This window comes from Oryzias latipes, chromosome 19, assembly GCF_053564925.1.
Source record: "Oryzias latipes strain Hd-rR chromosome 19, Olatipes_Hd-rR_3.1".
NCBI lineage: Eukaryota > Metazoa > Chordata > Actinopteri > Beloniformes > Adrianichthyidae > Oryzias > Oryzias latipes.
Genome location: NC_136255.1, coordinates 18,263,816 through 18,281,669, shown reverse-complemented (window position 1 = coordinate 18,281,669; position 17,854 = coordinate 18,263,816). Strand labels below are relative to the sequence as shown.

The 17,854-nt window shown below is 39.6% G+C and overlaps 5 protein-coding genes and 1 pseudogene across 7 annotated transcripts; 2 read left to right on the top strand and 4 right to left on the bottom strand.

The window, feature by feature from the left end:
* Positions 1-17: 17 nt before the first annotated feature.
* Positions 18-4,734, bottom strand: anks3 (ankyrin repeat and sterile alpha motif domain containing 3). Its single transcript, XM_011488148.4, has 16 exons — positions 4,152-4,734; positions 3,774-3,952; positions 3,500-3,698; positions 3,299-3,420; positions 2,804-2,885; positions 2,543-2,660; positions 2,311-2,460; positions 2,078-2,194; positions 1,883-1,992; positions 1,645-1,806; positions 1,439-1,563; positions 1,206-1,347; positions 866-1,127; positions 738-794; positions 564-655; positions 18-492 (listed from the first exon to the last, which is right to left on the bottom strand). The coding sequence occupies exons 2-15, from the start codon at positions 3,938-3,940 to the stop codon at positions 573-575; spliced, it is 1,896 nt and encodes a 631-aa protein (XP_011486450.1). The 5' UTR covers positions 3,941-3,952; positions 4,152-4,734; the 3' UTR covers positions 18-492; positions 564-572.
* Positions 4,684-7,784, bottom strand: c19h8orf33 (chromosome 19 C8orf33 homolog). Its single transcript, XM_078937833.1, has 7 exons — positions 7,767-7,784; positions 7,221-7,282; positions 6,627-6,748; positions 6,297-6,527; positions 6,109-6,199; positions 5,468-5,614; positions 4,684-5,362 (listed from the first exon to the last, which is right to left on the bottom strand). The coding sequence occupies exons 4-7, from the start codon at positions 6,522-6,524 to the stop codon at positions 5,151-5,153; spliced, it is 678 nt and encodes a 225-aa protein (XP_078793959.1). The 5' UTR covers positions 6,525-6,527; positions 6,627-6,748; positions 7,221-7,282; positions 7,767-7,784; the 3' UTR covers positions 4,684-5,150.
* Positions 7,785-8,034: 250 nt separating this feature from the next.
* On the top strand, positions 8,035-9,712 carry h3f3d (H3 histone, family 3D). The gene is made up of 4 exons (XM_004080350.5): positions 8,035-8,161; positions 8,846-8,981; positions 9,072-9,225; positions 9,313-9,712. Exons 2-4 carry the CDS (start codon positions 8,854-8,856, stop codon positions 9,439-9,441), a joined length of 411 nt encoding a protein of 136 aa, XP_004080398.1. The 5' UTR covers positions 8,035-8,161; positions 8,846-8,853; the 3' UTR covers positions 9,442-9,712.
* On the bottom strand, positions 9,709-10,909 carry LOC101163932 (ubiquinol-cytochrome c reductase complex assembly factor 4). The gene is made up of 2 exons (XM_078937836.1): positions 10,712-10,909; positions 9,709-10,227 (listed from the first exon to the last, which is right to left on the bottom strand). Exons 1-2 carry the CDS (start codon positions 10,792-10,794, stop codon positions 9,897-9,899), a joined length of 414 nt encoding a protein of 137 aa, XP_078793962.1. The 5' UTR covers positions 10,795-10,909; the 3' UTR covers positions 9,709-9,896.
* Positions 10,910-11,092: 183 nt separating this feature from the next.
* chlsn (cholesin) lies at positions 11,093-17,852 on the top strand. Of its 2 annotated transcripts, none has more exons than XM_011488154.4 (6): positions 11,093-11,217; positions 11,515-11,645; positions 11,768-11,887; positions 16,298-16,518; positions 16,639-16,720; positions 16,990-17,852. In XM_011488154.4, the coding sequence occupies exons 2-6, from the start codon at positions 11,523-11,525 to the stop codon at positions 17,134-17,136; spliced, it is 693 nt and encodes a 230-aa protein (XP_011486456.1). In that variant the 5' UTR covers positions 11,093-11,217; positions 11,515-11,522; the 3' UTR covers positions 17,137-17,852. The 2 variants fall into 2 exon arrangements, with proteins under 2 accessions (XP_011486456.1, XP_004080400.1); XM_004080352.4 differs by having other exon boundaries at positions 16,957-17,852.
* Positions 11,884-13,962, bottom strand: LOC105356557 (G-protein coupled estrogen receptor 1 pseudogene; annotated as a pseudogene). The gene is made up of 2 exons (XR_013651642.1): positions 13,696-13,962; positions 11,884-13,355 (listed from the first exon to the last, which is right to left on the bottom strand). The product of XR_013651642.1 is annotated as a G-protein coupled estrogen receptor 1 pseudogene (transcript).
* Positions 17,853-17,854: the final 2 nt, after the last annotated feature.

Below are 17,854 nucleotides of genomic sequence, written 5' to 3'. Positions count from 1 at the left end.
AAACGCATTTCCAAACATTTCTCATTTGTTGTATTTTAATGTGAGCTAACATGAAACCAAAAATCATGTTGGATGTTTGAGGGGAAAATCTAGAATGTTTTTACAAGTTGATTTTCATTCAGCAAGACACTTTCTGTTAGGATCTACAGCACAAATGTGACATTTCATTGGGATTTTCCTGATTGTATTTGTTTCTGTCCATCTGAGCCACGCTTTAAAAACCAGGACTAGAATTTTCAAACGGCTTCCCTCCCTCTCTGTACTTTCTCTGCATCACTGTGGTAGAAAACCAGCTTGCACAGGTGAGAGGGTCAGGTACCCTTCCCGTCTGCTTCTCCTGCAGCAGCTGCTGCATTGCACTTGTCTTCTTCTGGCGAGCTCTGGTCCAGGATGGAGCTGCACGTCTGCTGCAGCAGGCTGGCCTCTTCTTCATCGTCGTCTGAGATTGTTCAGGGTGGTTGCATCACCCTCCGTCAAATACAGGCATTGGCCCTTACAAAGAAGGAGATTGAAATGAAATTGACAGTCCGTAGCGCCCCCATCAAGTGATGATCTGTAGTCACCTGAAGGGCTCAAGGTCGCTCCAAGCTGTCTGACACGCTTTCTGGTGCACTCAGCCGCCTCAGACTCTGAAGTAAAGTTTGGAGGTTTCCAGCTGTAACAGCAGAATAAACAAACATCTGCATTGAATTACAGCATTTTTTTAAAACCGTGCATAATCTAACGAATTACCATACCAAGTTCTTCTTCGTAGGAGTCCAGCTTCTTCATCAGCCCTTGTATGTTGGACCCACCTAAAGCAGGACATCAGATCTCTTAAAGTGGGAGTTTAAAGTTCAAAACTGCCTTAAAACTAAGAAATCACCTTCTTCCGGATTATTCTTTTTTCCTTCCCCTTCCAGACCTCTGTTCTCATGGGATGTTAGATAAGAGAACAGTTCAGTTCGACAGGCTCTCGCCTTTGTCAGGGTTGCGTTTGCATCCTGGGCCAGCCGGTGGTTCTCCACTAACTCGGTGTGGACCCTCTTCCACGCCATTTTGTCCTCCATCAGGCATCCCTCCATCACTGTACGCAGCTTTTTCTCCTGAGACACCTGACTCTGCAGGCTCTCTGCCTCCTCACAGCGCTACACAGGCGGAATTGGAGAAAAGCTTTCACAGAGGCGTCACCAAAAATCCCATCCTTGGATTTGGATGATGGATACCTTATGCAGCTGAATGGCCATTTCTTGCATCTCCGCCTCAAGCTGGTCAGCATAAGCTTGTTCCAGGGCGTCACTTGGGGGTCGAGCGTTGCTGTGCCACCTCGCAATGGCTGAAGTCATCTTACGTTTGGGTCCAAACAGCCTAAAGAGCATGAGCGGTGGAAGAACGGCGCCAAGTATGGATCAAAACATTATCCTGTCCGGATTGAAAGGATGAAAGTCGGGCATCTTACGTAATCCCTATTTCTTTAAGGTCATTTTCTGTCAGGGTGAGAAATATCCGCAGGTCGATGTCCTCTTTTTCAAGCAGCGGGAGGTATTTGGAAAAGCCGATCTGCTCCAGGAAATCCGCCAGGTCCTACATAATAGACAGAATTTATTTACACATCCGCATAGACAAAAAAAAAGGACAGAAAAATGAAGGCAAAGCTAAACTTGCCTTTGGGCCGTTGTAGGATGGAGGTGGAGCAGCACGTGTGCATTTGCAGTTGCCCGACCTGCTGGGAGGACCAGCACCAGTGTTTCCAAGACGATTCTTTCCTTTCGAGTGATGACTCTTTGCAGCTCTGCGAGAGCTGCTCCTTTTGCACGGATCAGAGTCCTGAAAACAGAACATGTGCAGTGACTACACGCAGAAGAGAAGCACATACAGAAGACGTTTATTTCAAAAATGTCACCTCATTACTCTCCAAGGAGCCTTCACAGTTGATCACATGAGGCAGGCCTTCACTGCTGCTGCTGCTGCTCCTCATGGTGGGCAGGTTGTTCTCAAAGAACGGGCTGTCATCTGCAGAGGTTACACCAAAAAACTCTTAACAATTTAAAAAAAAATAGGAAACCATGCTGTTATTCCTGGTAGACGGGTGTTTTACCTCTGCTACTGTGGCTCTGGCCGTCCAGCTCGTTGATTGGTGAAGTCACATCGCGATGGCAGAGGCCTTCACTCTGCTCACCCGGAAACATGTAGCCTGGCGCTACGGCTGAAGGCTCTGCCAGGAGAAAAAATTAGGATTGACAAAAGAATGAAGCCGTTTGCTGAACCATTTCCGATAAAAAAATAAAAAACAAATGGGGAAGCGTTCTGCAATAATTTCTTAGACTTTACCAGCAAGCTTGCTTGTGCCACCCACTCTAAACTTGGCGATGGCCTGGGGCCCATCGTGGATGCTGACACCTTTAGCTTGGCTTCGACTCGGTCGAATTCTCGGCGGACCGCCGTCAGAGTCCTCCGAGGAGCTGAGGTCTTCAAGGTGTCCTGATTAATATATGCAACAAAAAAAAAAGCTGTGCAATCCAAAACTTTGGGAATATAAACTAAAATGTTCTCCAAACAGTACCTAGTCTCATTCTTGGCAAACGTGAGTCAATGAGACTGACAATCTTGGTATAACCATAAATTGCGGCGAGGGCACGGGCCGTCTCTCCTTTCGCGTTTCGGTCATCAACTTTAACTTTCTGTAAATAAATTAGCTGGTCATGATGTGGGACAAGGCTCACTGTGATTCCATGTTCAATGTACGGAGTGTCTTATTTTGTTGGGTAAAACCCATAAAAATAATGGGGAATAAATGGTCTCAGCCACTAGAAGATGTACTCACATGGTCCAGCAAGTACTGAACAATGATTTCGTGTCCAGAAGCTGCAGCCTCCATCAGGGGAGTGAACCCTGATCCTGGCTCTCTGGAGGAAGAAAAAGGGAAATCTAAACTTTAAAGTCGCACTCCAGTTATCTTGAATGTTCCCAGTGGTCTTTTAATTATGATGATGCCGTTTTAAGACAAAATAAAAAAAACCTTCATCGTTTTCTAGGACATAGTTTCTGCAGAGCGACAGTGGTTCATTTGAAATTTGCCTCAGAGCTGTTGGATCAATTTGTCTGCAAGTGAATGCATCAGAATGGAGCAGAGCAGGGAGCTTGTGGGCTGCCCAGTAAAAAATATAATCATTTTTTCAACAATACTATTCATATGCTTCTGATTCAGCGATTTAAATTTAAATATCCAGAAATGCAAATTTTAGCTTAATTTTCCTTATATGTCCTCCATCATCGGAAAAATGCCACAAGAACATGTTAAAAACACACAGATACCTACTTCACATTGGCATCTGCATTGTGATCCAGCAGGAACTTGACCATCTGTTGATGACCTGTGCTTGTACAGTGAAACAGAGCCGTCCAGCCCCGAGAGTCTTTCAGCTCCAACTCAGCGCCGTGCTTTTAGATTGAAGGAGCCGTCAATCAATGAGGAAGCAGCTGGTAGCTTCAAAGGAACGGACGGAGTGGGGTTTCTTACCTGAAGCAAGACGTCTGCAATGCTCTCGTTCCCACAGCTGGCTGCCAGCATCAGGGAGGTTAGTCCTGTGGAGGTGGTGGAGTTGACGTTCACACCCGCCTCCAGCAGGAGATTCACGATGTTGTCATGGCCGATGTAGGCGGCATACATGAGCGGGGTCCATCCTCCGATGTTCTTTGCGTCCAGGTTCACCTCACGCCTTGAAACAACGCGTGAACTGTTAGGAAGTACGCGAGCTCAACCGGTATATAAGTAAAAATAAGGGGGGGCGTACGTTTGAATGCATTCAGCCACCACCCCGTACTGTCCGATGGAGCAGGCGGTGTGAAGGTCCAGAGGAACATTCAGCTCCTCCGATCGCACCAGGGGGTCACCAAGCCACAGGGAGAGGCTGGCCCCCAGCTGTTCCGACTCACTGGATTCATCACTTAACTCCGACATTTTCGTTCGTGCCTGAAATGAAGTAAAAACACGAAAACGTGGTGCTTTCCCTACGAAAACTAAATCTGTCCCCAACTTACTTTCTTTCTTCTTTGAGCTAAACTAGCATGGCGAAAAGGCCGTTACTCAATGCAAAATTATGTTATGACAATTTTAATGAAAAGAAGAAATCAATACATAAAAATCAACGTATCTTGAAATAAAAACTTACAGTCAGGAGTTGAATTAAGGCATCTGGAACCCCAAACTTTCTTTGTTTTGTATGTTACATCAAATCAGGCTCGTGCAGAAACGAGCCCCGCCTTTTCCGGTTAAAAAGCGGGGAAAACTTTTACTGGAAATTATTTTCGTCATAAAATTAAAAGAAAACATTTTTTTTATATATTTTGAAAAAAAGTATTAAATGTTTTACCTCAAAATAATGAAAGAAATTTAAAAAAACAGTTTTAAAAGTCGGACCCAAAATCCACAATTATTAAAACAAATAATTATTTAAAACAAAAAAGTAGTATTTTACCGCTTCATAAAGCTCTGTCAATCAACCTTTTTTCACTCCCCGTTGCAGACTTCAACAGCTTAGTTACAATTTCACCAACACCCTCTCTCTGCTCAAAGTTTTTTTTAACTATACCAAATGCTTAAAAGGAAAGCAACACAAAAAAACTACTTAAAACATAAATTCTTCATATGAATACTAATTTCTTCTAGCTTATGTCTGTGCCAAATAAAGAAACTCAGAAAAATAAATTGAAACACTTTTATTTTGAAATAAAGAACTTCAAAATAACAATGAAAACATTTGAATGTTCAGTTTCATATTTGTACACTACACAATTTTACTATGTCACCTGATTTAAGGATTTAATCACAAGACATCCTTAAATCAGGTGACTCATGCATTGAGTCACCTGATTTAAGGATGTCTTGTGATGTGACAATGCTTAAGTCACCTCATAAGACATCCTTAAATTAGTTTTTTTCTTTAGATAGGTTCAACAAAACAACAAAGTAGATATTAAGTTAGAGCAAACTCCTGCTCTGATATGCTAAATGTATTTACTTTGTAATTTTCTTGCATTTTGACAAAAATATCTTGAGGCAAGCTTTTCTTGATAAAAAATATCCTGAGGAAAGCTTTACTGTTTGGGTGTTACATAACAAGAGTTTTGAGAAAAGTCACAGAGTGCAAAACAAAAAGAAAAAAAAAATATCAGAAAAAATTGAAACAAAATTCCTCCTTTGAAGGAACAAAGAGAAAAGATGACGTCTCTGTGTGACACTGTGGTGTTGCATCATCCTGGCCTTCACGCTGATGCAGGTTCTCATCTGTTGACAGTTTCTGTGTTTTGACTCCTGCTCTTCTATGGAAAACAGATTTCTTTGGGGCCTCTGATGCAACTTTGACCTGAGCTGATGCAATCTCTATTGTAAACAAAACAAAAAAAACCAAACCATCACTTAACAATGCATCTGTGACATAACTTGTCACATAAACAACTTTTACTCTTTGCGTAACATTCAACTCACCTCCCTGAATGAGCTTGAACTGCCTTGTCCTCTCTTCCTCCATTTTTTTCCTGTAGTCTCCAGTCATGGCTCTCATCACCTGCCTCTTTTTAGCCAGAGGAGCTTTAGAGCTGCGCAGAGTTTTCAGGGCGCGAGATGCTTCTTCTTCTGCAGAGAGTAAAGACATAAAATCTCTAAGAAATGTAGGTGATGACCAGACCAAGAAGTATTAAAAGTTAACCAGCAGCAACTGAGTTGCTTAGTACTTCATGCTGTTTTTGATCACCTTAATAATTTCGCTAAATTTTCCTTGATTTCTTTTTGTAATTTGGTATGAGATTTGGTTTTATCTCACTATGAAGTTTTTGCCTTTGTTTTCAGAGTGCGTATGAGGCACTAGATTATTCATTTTATACATTTCCATTTTTGAATTTGTTCCCCTGTTTTCCCTTTCATTCTTCTTCTTATTTGTTTTCATTTATTATCCATGCTTGTTGTTTCTGTCATTGTAATCTGTTCCATTCATTTATTTTTCTTTTTTCAGATGACGTTTTAAGTAATATCTTCCTGCCTTAGAAATAGCTAAAAAAAAACAGATAACTATTTAAAGTTTCAGATATAAAGTAAATAATTAAAGAGATAAAATCATTGCTCACACTGACTTTGTTTAGTAGTTCCCTTCTGGCACTTCAGCCCCAGTTCCAGCTGCTCGATACACCAGTCCAGTTGTCTGTTCAGTTTTTCTTCAGTTCCCTAAAAGACAATCAACATTTGATCTAAAATCAGTAATTTAACAATATTAAAATGAAATCTCCATAGCTACAGGGTTTTAAAGGAAAACATAACAAACCAGCTCTTCTTCTTCTTCTTCTTCTCGTGTCCCATAATCAGCCTCCTTCTTTTGATCTTTAGCAGGTTGCTCTTTTGTTCCAGATTTCTTTTTCGTCTTTTTTTTTGTTTTCGGTTGTGCAGACGCTTCAGATTGAGTGCTAGCATTATGAAAAAGTGAAGGTTTTTCTTCCTGGTCCTGTGGTTGGTTGGTTGGGGAAGAGGAGTGGGCAGTTTCTCTTGTATCCATCTCCTTGGAGATTGCAAAGTTGAAAGCAAAATCAGAGCACTGGCCTGAGAAGGATGGCCGGCCTAATGCTTCTTTATTCCCGTCTGATGGAGGTGTCTTCACCTGAGATCCTGAAGAACTGTCACTGAAGAAGTTGAATTTGAAGGAGTTGTCACTGCGAGTCCAGAGGGGATTCGAAGCCCCACTTTTGACAGGGGAGGTGCTGTCTGATTTTGCTTCAATATCTGGGAAATAAAGCAAAAAAAACGAATTTAAAATAACATTTATTATGCAAAATACACAGATTTACTTTAAGAAGCAATAGACTATTTAAAAAACCTACATTTTATAAGGGAAAAAAATGAGGTCAGTTTTGGTGCATTTAACTGCACGAAAACCAAATACTTTGCTTTGGTAAAGAAGTGCGCCAAGCACAACTCAGTAGCAAGATCATCTTAAACAGTTTTTTTTTCTGGTGCGTCATATAAATCATAAATAGTTGTGATTTACCTAAAAACAGTAGCTTTTGGTCCGTCACGTTTCCCTCCATGATTGCTCTATTTTCGCCTTAAAGCGTTGATTTACTCGAATATTTTGTTCAGTACAGCTTTCATCAAAACACACTTATTTCTTTAGATTTTGTATGTGTGTTTTAAATCATTATAGATCTTTAATTTAACCCGTAAAAACACACTAAAACCGTGTCCAGAAACTCACCACAGGTGTCACGCAATAATACGTCCGACTGGTAGTTCTCGATCAAAGAATAGGGAGTTCCGCTAAGACAGCATGAACAGAAAAAAGAATTATTTCATAATCTATAAACTTAAAAAAAAATGAATGTGCAAAAGGAAATGCTGCTATAGTTTTATGTTTGTTTTAGAATTTAATGATTAAATCATGATTTAAAAAAAAGATAAAATACAAACACACCTATATATACACACACATATGGGGTGTTACTTAAAAAACGCATTGTAATGTAAATATCTATGTGAATTTGACTGTGTAAGTCAAGTAAAAAGCAAATAATTTTTATAATCATAAACACATTTCTCCAATAAGAAAAATGCCATTTTAATTTTATGCGAGGTCGGGCAAAACTTTTACGACGGGAACTCGTTAATGAAACTGTTTTTGTCCCCTTTTTTTAAGCTGTATGCATTTAAAAAAGTGGCGGGCTCCTATCCACCCGTTTTCTTTAAACTGAACGTTTTCCCTCCTTTTTTCGCATTGCCACAATGAATCAGCGAACAAGCCCACCTTTTCCTGGCTGAGTTATCGTCAAGGGGGTGTTACTTAAAAAACGCATTGTAATTTAAATAACCATATGAGTTTGACTGTGTATGTCAAGTAAAAAGCAAATAATTTTACGTCACTTAAACATTTTATAGCTTAATGTAATAGATACATTTTTAAAGCTGCTGCAGAAAGTAAGTTTTATATTTAATTTGTTTAAAGGGTAGTTAAGAGGAAAATTTTACACATCCCTTTCACCAGTGAAAATTTAGCGTCATTCAACGTTTCAGCCAATCATGTAAGAGCTGGGGCGGGGCTTGTACGTCACTGAAGTTTATAAATTCTTGCCCCTGCGTTCTGGCGGTAGTGAGAAGAAACGACGCGCAGGGATCAACCAGATCTGTCAGAGCATAAAAGCGGTAATGTCAATTTTTCAACTATTATTGAGTTTTTATCTTTAATGTATTCGCATTTGGTGGGTAAAAATCTATTAGGTTTTGGACTTAAGTGACGAACAAAAATTCGAAGCTTGCTGACAATTATAAAGAGCTTCGGTCTACTCTGCTAACTTATTAGCTACATTTCAAATTCTCACGAAACGGTTAAGTGTGTGTATCACATGTTAGGTATTGACTTGAGGATTTATTTCGTTTTTGTGTTTTTTTTTCTAAGTATATATTGCTCTAATAGTTTAACATATGGCATTTAAAACACTACCAACGGTGTTTTGTTTGGCTGGCGCCATTTTACAACCGTCCATGCTAGCTTTAAATGTGTTGGATGGCCAAAGAAACGTGTGTTTCCCAAGTAGCTTAATGGTGGCTGCCTGATATTGCATTTCCCCACAAATTAAATTCTTATCACTTACATTTTAACCATAACAATTTTATTTTCATAACTGCTTAACCGCCCCCAAAAGTTTATATCTAATTGAAGGTAAATAAGGTTGAAGAAACAATTTCTTTCATTTATTTTAAAATAAACAAACTTGTATTTGCTGAACTTGTCCTATGATTATGATGCTTTAACGAGCATTTGTTTTACATTTGATTTTTATTTGAGCCAGTTTTGTGTATACCTAATTTATTTACCGTTTTGTTCAGATTGAGAAATGGCTCGTACTAAACAAACCGCCCGTAAATCCACTGGAGGAAAGGCGCCTAGGAAGCAGCTGGCAACCAAAGCAGCCAGGAAAAGTGCGCCTTCTACCGGTGGAGTGAAGAAGCCCCACAGATACAGGTATAAACACAGTTAAATATAAATAGGGTTAAATATGTTGTGTATATTTTTTCTTCTGACACTGGGATGTATTTTTTCGTTTTTTTCCAGGCCTGGCACTGTGGCTTTGCGTGAGATCCGTCGGTATCAGAAGTCCACAGAGCTGCTCATCAGGAAGCTGCCCTTCCAGCGGCTTGTGAGAGAAATTGCTCAAGATTTCAAGACTGACCTGCGTTTTCAGAGTGCAGCAATCGGTGCTCTCCAGGTAAATTATGTTCTTTGACCCCACGCACGGGCGTGTTGACTAATTTTACTTGCAATCACCTGATATATTCCCCATCTCTCCTTGTAGGAGGCCAGTGAAGCATACCTGGTTGGTCTCTTTGAGGACACCAACCTCTGTGCCATCCATGCAAAAAGGGTTACCATCATGCCCAAAGACATTCAGCTGGCAAGGCGAATTAGAGGAGAGCGTGCATAAATGTAGTGGCAAAATTCTTTTTAATGTGGGCTGGGGGGGGGGGGGGGGGGTTCGTGTTTTTTTTTTTTTTTTGGTACATGTAATTGTGTGCCCCAATTGTTCTTAGTTTTAGGCATGTTTTTGTACTTTAAACTTATCTTCACTTCAGAATAGTCCCATAATCTGCAACTTCTGAAAGTATTCCACTCAGGTCTTTCTTTTTTTAAATCCTGTGTGTGCATGCATGTCATAGGATTTTTGTGTGCTGTAAATAAAGTTTTTGCTACCTCAACTTGAATTTGTTTTATTTAACATACAGATGCATACAGACACATTAAATAAATTACAAATTCAACATAACATTAAAGCAAATTTTATCCTACAAAGCCAGCATCATTTTGCTAGCTAGTGGATGTATTTCTCGTGAGCTGTTGTATGAACAAAACATTTGATACAAGTTGTCATATTACATGAGTTCATTTATTTTGAGGTTCGTCTGGTTCTTCCGTTGAAACCAAACCAGGAAGCTGTTCATACAAATGCCTCTCCAGTTGTTTGTCAATGTCAGTCTCTCCTCTGAAGGCACACCACAACAAAAATGCAGCAACAAGGACGCTGATGGGGGCAACTTTCCACCATGGCCGCTCAAAATGACTCCCCATGGAGCGCTTGACCCTCCAGGTCTTGTGGCTGGCCTTGCTGGTGGAGAACTTTATGGGTTCATCAATCGGCTGCACATCCTCAGATCCTTGTGACTTGGATGATACTTTGGCGCTTACGGCAAGCAACCGTGCATTTCTCAAGGCACTGAAAGTAGAGAAAAATGAACACATTTGTTTAAATATGCAAGAGTATTGTTATTTGGGTGACTTCAGTACCATCTAAAGCACAAAATATCAACACTAAATATTGCTCAGGCATTTGTTGGTTAAGTCAGGTTGGTGTGAATACAAATACAGATGTACACAGCAAAAAGTCTCTTAAAATCACAGATTTACAAATCATGACAGATCTATTTTCTGCTGAGAAAGCTTTTTTTAAATAGGGTATTTAATTCTTATTCAAAAAGCCAGTAAAATCACAAATTCACAGATATACATATCTGAAAGGTACCACAAAGACGAGTCTCTAAAAGCCATCCTACATTATATACTTCAGACCCCTTTCTCACATGTATCTACAATTACAGTAACGTATTACGTTAGCACTAGATTTAAACGATTACCCTGTTAATAAACTACAGTAACAGTCAGGATCAGAGTCCACGCACAAATTTGTTAGTGACACTCACCACGTCCTTGTTAAAACGTTATTAGGAAATCCTGGATGGAGAGCTAATCGTGTCAAAGCACTGAATATTCTTGAAGTAGACATAGTTGACCACTGATCATCTTATAGAACACAGAAAATACAGGTCCTCTTCCACTGCCCGCTTAGGTCATGTAACACGCCGTTGTGCAACAACAAATGTCTTCCGGTGAAGGTTCCGTACCAGAACGTTCCCAGTACAGTAAGTACTGAGTAAATATAATTTCAACGTTTCAACCATTACATTTCTCAAAATAAAACTAACTCTCTGTTATTTGAAGCCTAAATTAATGCCACGAAGAACTAAATCCCATCCAAATATTTTATTAATATCAAAATACTGTGATTTTGTCCATCCAATCATCACTAATCAGTCATCGTTTCTGTCCAATCACGATTTACCAAAACTGTTTTACTTCCTGGTTTACAGCGCATGCTCCCATCGTTAGCACGTTGATGCTCCCCACTTTTCTACAACGACCTGCCTCAGTAAGGAAAAAAGTGTCATTGTTTGTTTATTTTTGCATTGTAGCAGCAGAATGAATAGTTAATAACAAGTATATCAATTGATAAATTAATCGATTTATTTAAAAACCACGTAATCGGTGTTTTATCAGGTTAAAACTTCCCTAAATGTTGGTTCAAATGTTGATTTGACATCAAGAATATTGAATAATATAAATAATGTCACAAACCGTTGGTTTAATTTTAATATCACCGTATTAGATTGTTTTCTTTCTGGGGGATATCTTTGAGTTTAATGTTTTATTTTTCTTCTTCTTGCAGGAGTTTCCATGGCGAAAAACAACAAGTCTGTGAAATTGGAACCCAAATCTCCTAAGAGGAAAAAGTCTAGTTTAAATGAAAGTCCAGTTTCTGTGGAAGACATTGTTGAGACAAAAGCAAAAAAGAAAAAGGTGAAGGCAGAAGCAAATATGCAAGCCCTTTTTAAAAAATATTCTATTAGCTATTACACCGTTTATTTACTTAGGATTCAGCAGTTTTACTTTGACTTTTTTTTGTTTGGTTGTTTTCTCAGGATTGTCAAGTAGAGTTCCCATCTGTAATTAAAGTAAAACATCAAAAAAACTTGGAAAAGACCAAAAAGCGCAAAAAAAAGGAAGGAGACAAAGAGCAGTCACAACCAAAGCAAACTGAGGTGAGAATATTCTGTTTTAATGGAGTTGACCGCATGTTTTGTCAACACTTTATCACCTGTCTTTGCTAATGTAACATAAACAGTATTTGGAGCAGATACACAATGTAGTCTTAGATTATTCATATAAAATATATACATGTATATACACCAGTTGGAATGTTAAAACAAGAAACATTTTGATTTTTACATTAGCAGAAATATTTGCATTTAGGATTTCTGTTGGACAAATTCATTTCAAAACAAAGCTTTTTGTGTGACACACAACGTCAGTAGGATGTACACCAGTTTGTGGAGAGACTCCAGAGTTTGAATTTGAGGACCGGCTCAGAGTGTCACATTCCTGAAGGCATGACTGTGCTGCCGGTGCACAAATGGGTTTTCTTAAAGCTGACTTCTGCAGTTTTGCCCACCCGCATCTTTTATGAAGGAAAAGCTCCAGCTTCTTTTGAAAAGTCTCACCAAGGAAGCCATAGATGAGCGGGTTTAGACAGCTGTTGGAGAACCCCGCCAGCCGGACAGCATGGGCGGTCAGTGGGAAGTCTTGCCAGAGCGTCCCGCCCTCTGCGTCTCCTCTCAGGAGGTGGACGCTTATGAAGATGTTCTCTGGAAGCCAGCAGATGAAGAACACCAGCACAGCCGCCGAGATCATTCTCAGGGCTTTCTGCCTGCGAGGTCTCTGCTGAAGGGTACGTTGTAATCTCTGGCTGCGTATGAGCGCTTGACCTATTCTCCAGTAGCACAAGCCCAGGACACAGAAAGGCAACAGGAATCCCATCATCACCTCCAACCACTGAATCTGTGTCACATTGGCGTAGCAGAAGTGCATTTCTCCTGCGTGCTGCACTTGAGCTACAGCAAACGGCAGCAGGGTGAGCAGAGATGAAGACACCCAGATGAGGCAGCAGCAGAGGCGTGTGTGTGACACACTGTGGCCGATGGATTTAGTCAACGCGACAAAGCGGTCAAAGCTCATCCAGGTCAGGAAGAAGACGCTGCTGTACATGTTAACCTGCTGGAAAAGGTTCATGAAGGTGCAGAGGCCAGCGTTGTTGTAATATTCCTTCCTGAGGTTACAGACCTCGATCAAAGAGTCTGCAACCAGAGTGAGGTCGGCCACAGCGAGGTTTACAAAGTAGAGATCCGGGCCTGTCAGGTGGCCGCTGGGGTCCAGATTGACTGCCAGGATGAGGATGTTCCCGATGAGGCCGATGGGGAACAGGGCTATGGTGTAGACGCTGGATAGGATGAGGCTGATGGTGTAAAGTTGTTGACTCTGTAATCCAAAGAAGGCCACATCAGAGTCATTAGGTAGCACAGTGAGGTTGCTCTCAGTGTGAAAGGAGTTCACATACATGGTTGTGTCTATATTACTCCTTTGTTCAGCTGGAAAACCATTAGACCACCTCCCCATCGCTCTTCTAGTAGTTTCCTAGGTGGATTTTGATGTCATTTATCTGCTCTTTGTAAACTGCAAGAAGCAGAGCAGAAATTCAACAATTTATAAGATTATTATTTTGAATTACATATTTTAAAAGTAAAGAAACTCAGAAATAGTAACTTTTTTTACACTTAATTTAATGAGGTTAGTATCAGATTCTATTTTGAATAAAATCCATAGAATGTGTAACGCAACATTTAAAAAAAAAGTTTTTGATTGAGATTTTTTAGGACTGCAAATATAATGAAAAGCCTTAAGCCTAAGAAAAAAAAGAAATCTACACAAAAAAACAAGTTAAGGTCAAATATTCTTTATATTATACGCGTTACTGTTGGTGAAATTGGTCAAACAAAAACTGGTTCAGACTTACGTTTGTGTCCTTGCCCTGCTCGCCGTCTTGATAGCCGTGTCCTGTTGTGGAGTACGCACTAAAGGATGTCTCAGATAAAGCGGAGGAGCGTCGCTGTGCCACCCACCACAACACACAATGCAGGTGTACACCTAACATTCAGTCCTGATAATTCCATCTATTCTCAGTTACGTTTCTGAGTTTTTTTTGTGCCATTTTGATCTGTTGCTAAGCATTTTAGTAATCCTCTCCGCTGGTTTTAAAGTTGAAGAAAGCTTGGATGGGACTGAGGTGTGCGCTCTCGTCATCCACTGATGTGTGCGGCGTGTGGCCCCATGATGTCAAAATATACGCCGTAAATATGGGAGGATGGCTTTTTAGCGTGAAAGTATATTTACACAAAACAACTGAAAACCAGTCAAGTATTTTTGAAACATTTTTTGGGGTTTTGATGAAGTTGCTGTGATGCATTAATGCTGTATTAAAAATTAAGTTTACGTTAAACGTCTTTCAAACGTTTCTGATTTTTACCCTGGCAGCTGTGTCTTATGCAACCCAACTCCTTCTCGTTTCTATTTTCTCTTCATTGGTTCTGTCCACCTTCCATGTTGTAAGGAAATAGTGGTGCTTAATGACCGTTCTTAGAACTGACATCCATTGTTTCTGGAAAAGACTTGGAAAGTTCTTCTGGATGTATTGTTTTGTTGTTTTTTTCACTTTGAGAAACATAAGAAAGAAACATTTAGGCACCAAAGTTGTAGGAAGAAAAAATACCTTTCTGTCTTTTATGTTACCCGTCTAACATAACCACAAAAATTATTACATTTATTGGCAAGAAAATGTTTTACAAAAGATTTTTCCCCCAAGAAAAACTAAAGAAGTGTAGGAGTTTTAAACCAGTTTGTCATCCAAAAAGCTATTTATTTGTAAAGGTTCTTTGTTAAAATAGGTTTTGACCTCAGATTTATGTTGTGCAGAGTGTGAGGAGCTGGGCTGGTTCATCATCATATAAAGGGGCTGGGACTGTACACAAACGGTACAGGAATCGAGCTGATGCTGCTTTTATGGTGCAGTTGATGGTAAAATCATGAACTTGAGGGGTTCTTCTGAGCAGATTTTATGTTTTAGTTCGACCAGATTTGAAAACAATGTCCCCCTTTCTCATTGCCAACCTGTAACTCTCCGTCAATATCCGTAGATATCTGCTCAGGGTTAGAGATTTTATTTTTTTAAATGAAACCATTTCAATGAAATCTTCTCAATCTAAAATAAGATACAGCTGCTTCAAATCAATGTTTTTCAGCCCAAAATGTCACAGCTCCTCTCCGATGGTGAGACTTTCTCTGCTTCTCTTAGTAGATCAGTCTGTACCTTTTCCCCTGTCTTCTGTTTATGTCATCCAGCCAGACGGCCATGATTAACTCTAGTCTAGTGATGATTGTTGTATAAACATGTGCACTGAAAGTGAACCAGTCTGAGTTTACCTGCAAAGGACTGTTATCAAATGTTTTCTTAATGTCTTTGACTCCTGATCAGACTTTTTGCCTCCCTTTCCTCTATTTTTTATTTGTTTTTATTTATTTTTTGTGACAGTGACGAAGGTCTAACATGGTTTAACGTCGCTGTTGAACCCAGTCATTCATCAGCTGGAAATGGTCTTTACCCAAAAAGTTGCCCACAATTGACATTACTCACCTTTTCAGGGGTGTTGTTACTTTTTCTTCCTGGTTTGTCAGCTCCGCTTGAGTAAATGGTTGGTTTCAGGAGAAAAATTGTCAATAATGCTCTCAAGGTCGACCGCAGGAAACCTGTGATGTGATCCGCTTTGAGATTTGATAATTATGTGACTTAGATGAAACAGGAAGTGAGTGAGTCTCTTGGGAAACAGGCATTAAGTGGATTGTTTTAAACGCAGCAAAATCCAAAGTTAGTTGTACTATTCGCATAAAAAAACATTTACTCTTGTGTGTATGGGTTCTTTCAATGTAGCACATTACAAACCTAATACTGAGAAGTTTGGCCAATAGTTTTCCCAAAATCCTCAATTGTGTTAGATACATTCTCAAATGAATGTTAAATTAGCTACTCAAGTTTTGGAACGCTTAAAAAACCAAAAAACTAAATCTTAAAGTAGCCACATGTTTTGTTTGAAGCCAAGTAGTGGAAAAAAAGTGGGGAAGGTAAAGTCTAAACAAAAAGAGAAAAAGAAAATGCCAAAAATGGTGCTCACTTCATTTTCAATGTTATTTTGTCCATTTTATTTTGCAGAATGCACACAGGTGTGGCCATTAATATGAAATTAATTAAAATCATATTTTTCTTCTGGTTAATTTAACCTTTAATTTTTTAAAATGATTAGTAAAAAAAAAAGTTTTGACTTAAAAACGTAGAGATTCTTTTGAATTTTGTGGCATTATTGTGAGACAATTTCAAAGGATGATTTCTTTTTATTTTTTATTGAAGCTCTAAAGAAATTCAAGAATTGTGGAAATAATAATTTTCTGGATGAAATTTTGACGTTTTTTTTCCCCACGCTCTGCTGGATAAAGTCTATAAATGTAGCTCTCCTGAACTGGGGAAACATTATATTGGCTGATTCTGAATTTTTGCATTGGTGTCTAAGATCACAGAGCTGTCCAGCTGTCCTGATGGGACACAGGAGCCACAGGAGGACAAACTGGAAGGGGAACTCAGTCCTGAGGAGAGGCGAGTTCTGGAGAGAAAGGTTAAGAAGATTCTGAAGAAAGAGGAGAAGAAGAGGCTCAAAGCTGAAGGACACTCTGATGGAAAAACAGTAGCAGCTGGGCCAAGTGCGTCTCAGCAGGCGTTGGAATATGTTACATGGTAGGAACTTCTCCAACTGTTGTTTCAGTTCGTGTCTCACTGCTGTTCTTGGCTTTCAGCCTTTTTGGTACTTTGTGTGAATGATCCGTGTCCTCCATACTGCTTTTTTTGTCACAACAGTTGGGCTGAAAATCGATCAGTGTGGAAGTTCCAGAAGACCAGGCAGACGTGGTTATTGCAGCACATGTTTGACTCGGAAAAGGTAACTTCCACTCCACCTTTGATTGGTTTTAATCACCTTTAGAGGATTTCGAGTTTGCAATTTCCAATGGTTTATCCTTTAAATGGGTTGCTTTTAATGTCTAAAGCATATATTAGTGATAAGTAAACAACTATTAAGAACCCCCTCTGAAAAGTGTATGACATCGGGACTGACAGATTCAAAGATTGTGCGCCGTCACATGTGAATCATTGACTACAGCATGCTGCTTTTCTCAGATTCCAGATGAAAAATTCTCTTTGCTGCTACAGTACCTGGAGGGGCTTCGTGGGATGGCCCGGGACACCACAGTTGAGAAGGCCATGTCCATGGTGGAAGAATCTGGACGGGCACCAGAGGATGCAGTTGTCCAGCAGAGGGCGCACAGAGCCAGAGAAATCATTCAGATGCTCTCTTGATCCTTAAGCAGTGATGGGACTGATCAGAAACAAGCTGCTTTTAAAAAACAAATAAAATAAAATGGACCGAATAACAGTATATGTACCGAAACCATTTGTTTCAATACAGAATTAATACATGATCTTTTTACTAATGGGTGGTAATATATTTACCCCATTTTCCTCTTTTTTGGGGTGGTAATAAAATACAAGTTTGCCCATTTTCTCTACTTCTTCTGAACATTTTCAACCCATGTGTTTGCTTTTGCTAGAAGGCACACAATATTTAAGAGGCATGTGAAAAGTTCATGTTGAAGCAGAAACCTGTGAAGTTATGTCTGAGGAATGTTTGCAGACATGTTGGTGCATGTCGATGTTCATCAATGGAGCCACTTGGCTGCCTTTTTTGTTTCTTTCTTACACTCATCAATAGAAAAGCTTTGCATTTTTTTCTCCTAACCTAAAACAATGAAACTCATAGCAGTGTTTTTTGCATTTATGCTTATATGCTCCCTTTTGGAGCCCACCCTAATTAAACTGTGCGGTATTTTCTGCTAATTTAAAGTAAGACGAGCTACTAATGTTTGGCTTTGAACTCATAAAAGCTTGGCCTGTCAAGTGTGTGGCAATTCAGTCCGTTTAAGGGGATTGCAAACTTGTTTTTCAATGTCTTGCAATGTTTTTTGTTGTTTTGTTATCCTTTTTATTTCAAGAAGTAAAGACGCTTCAAAACATTACA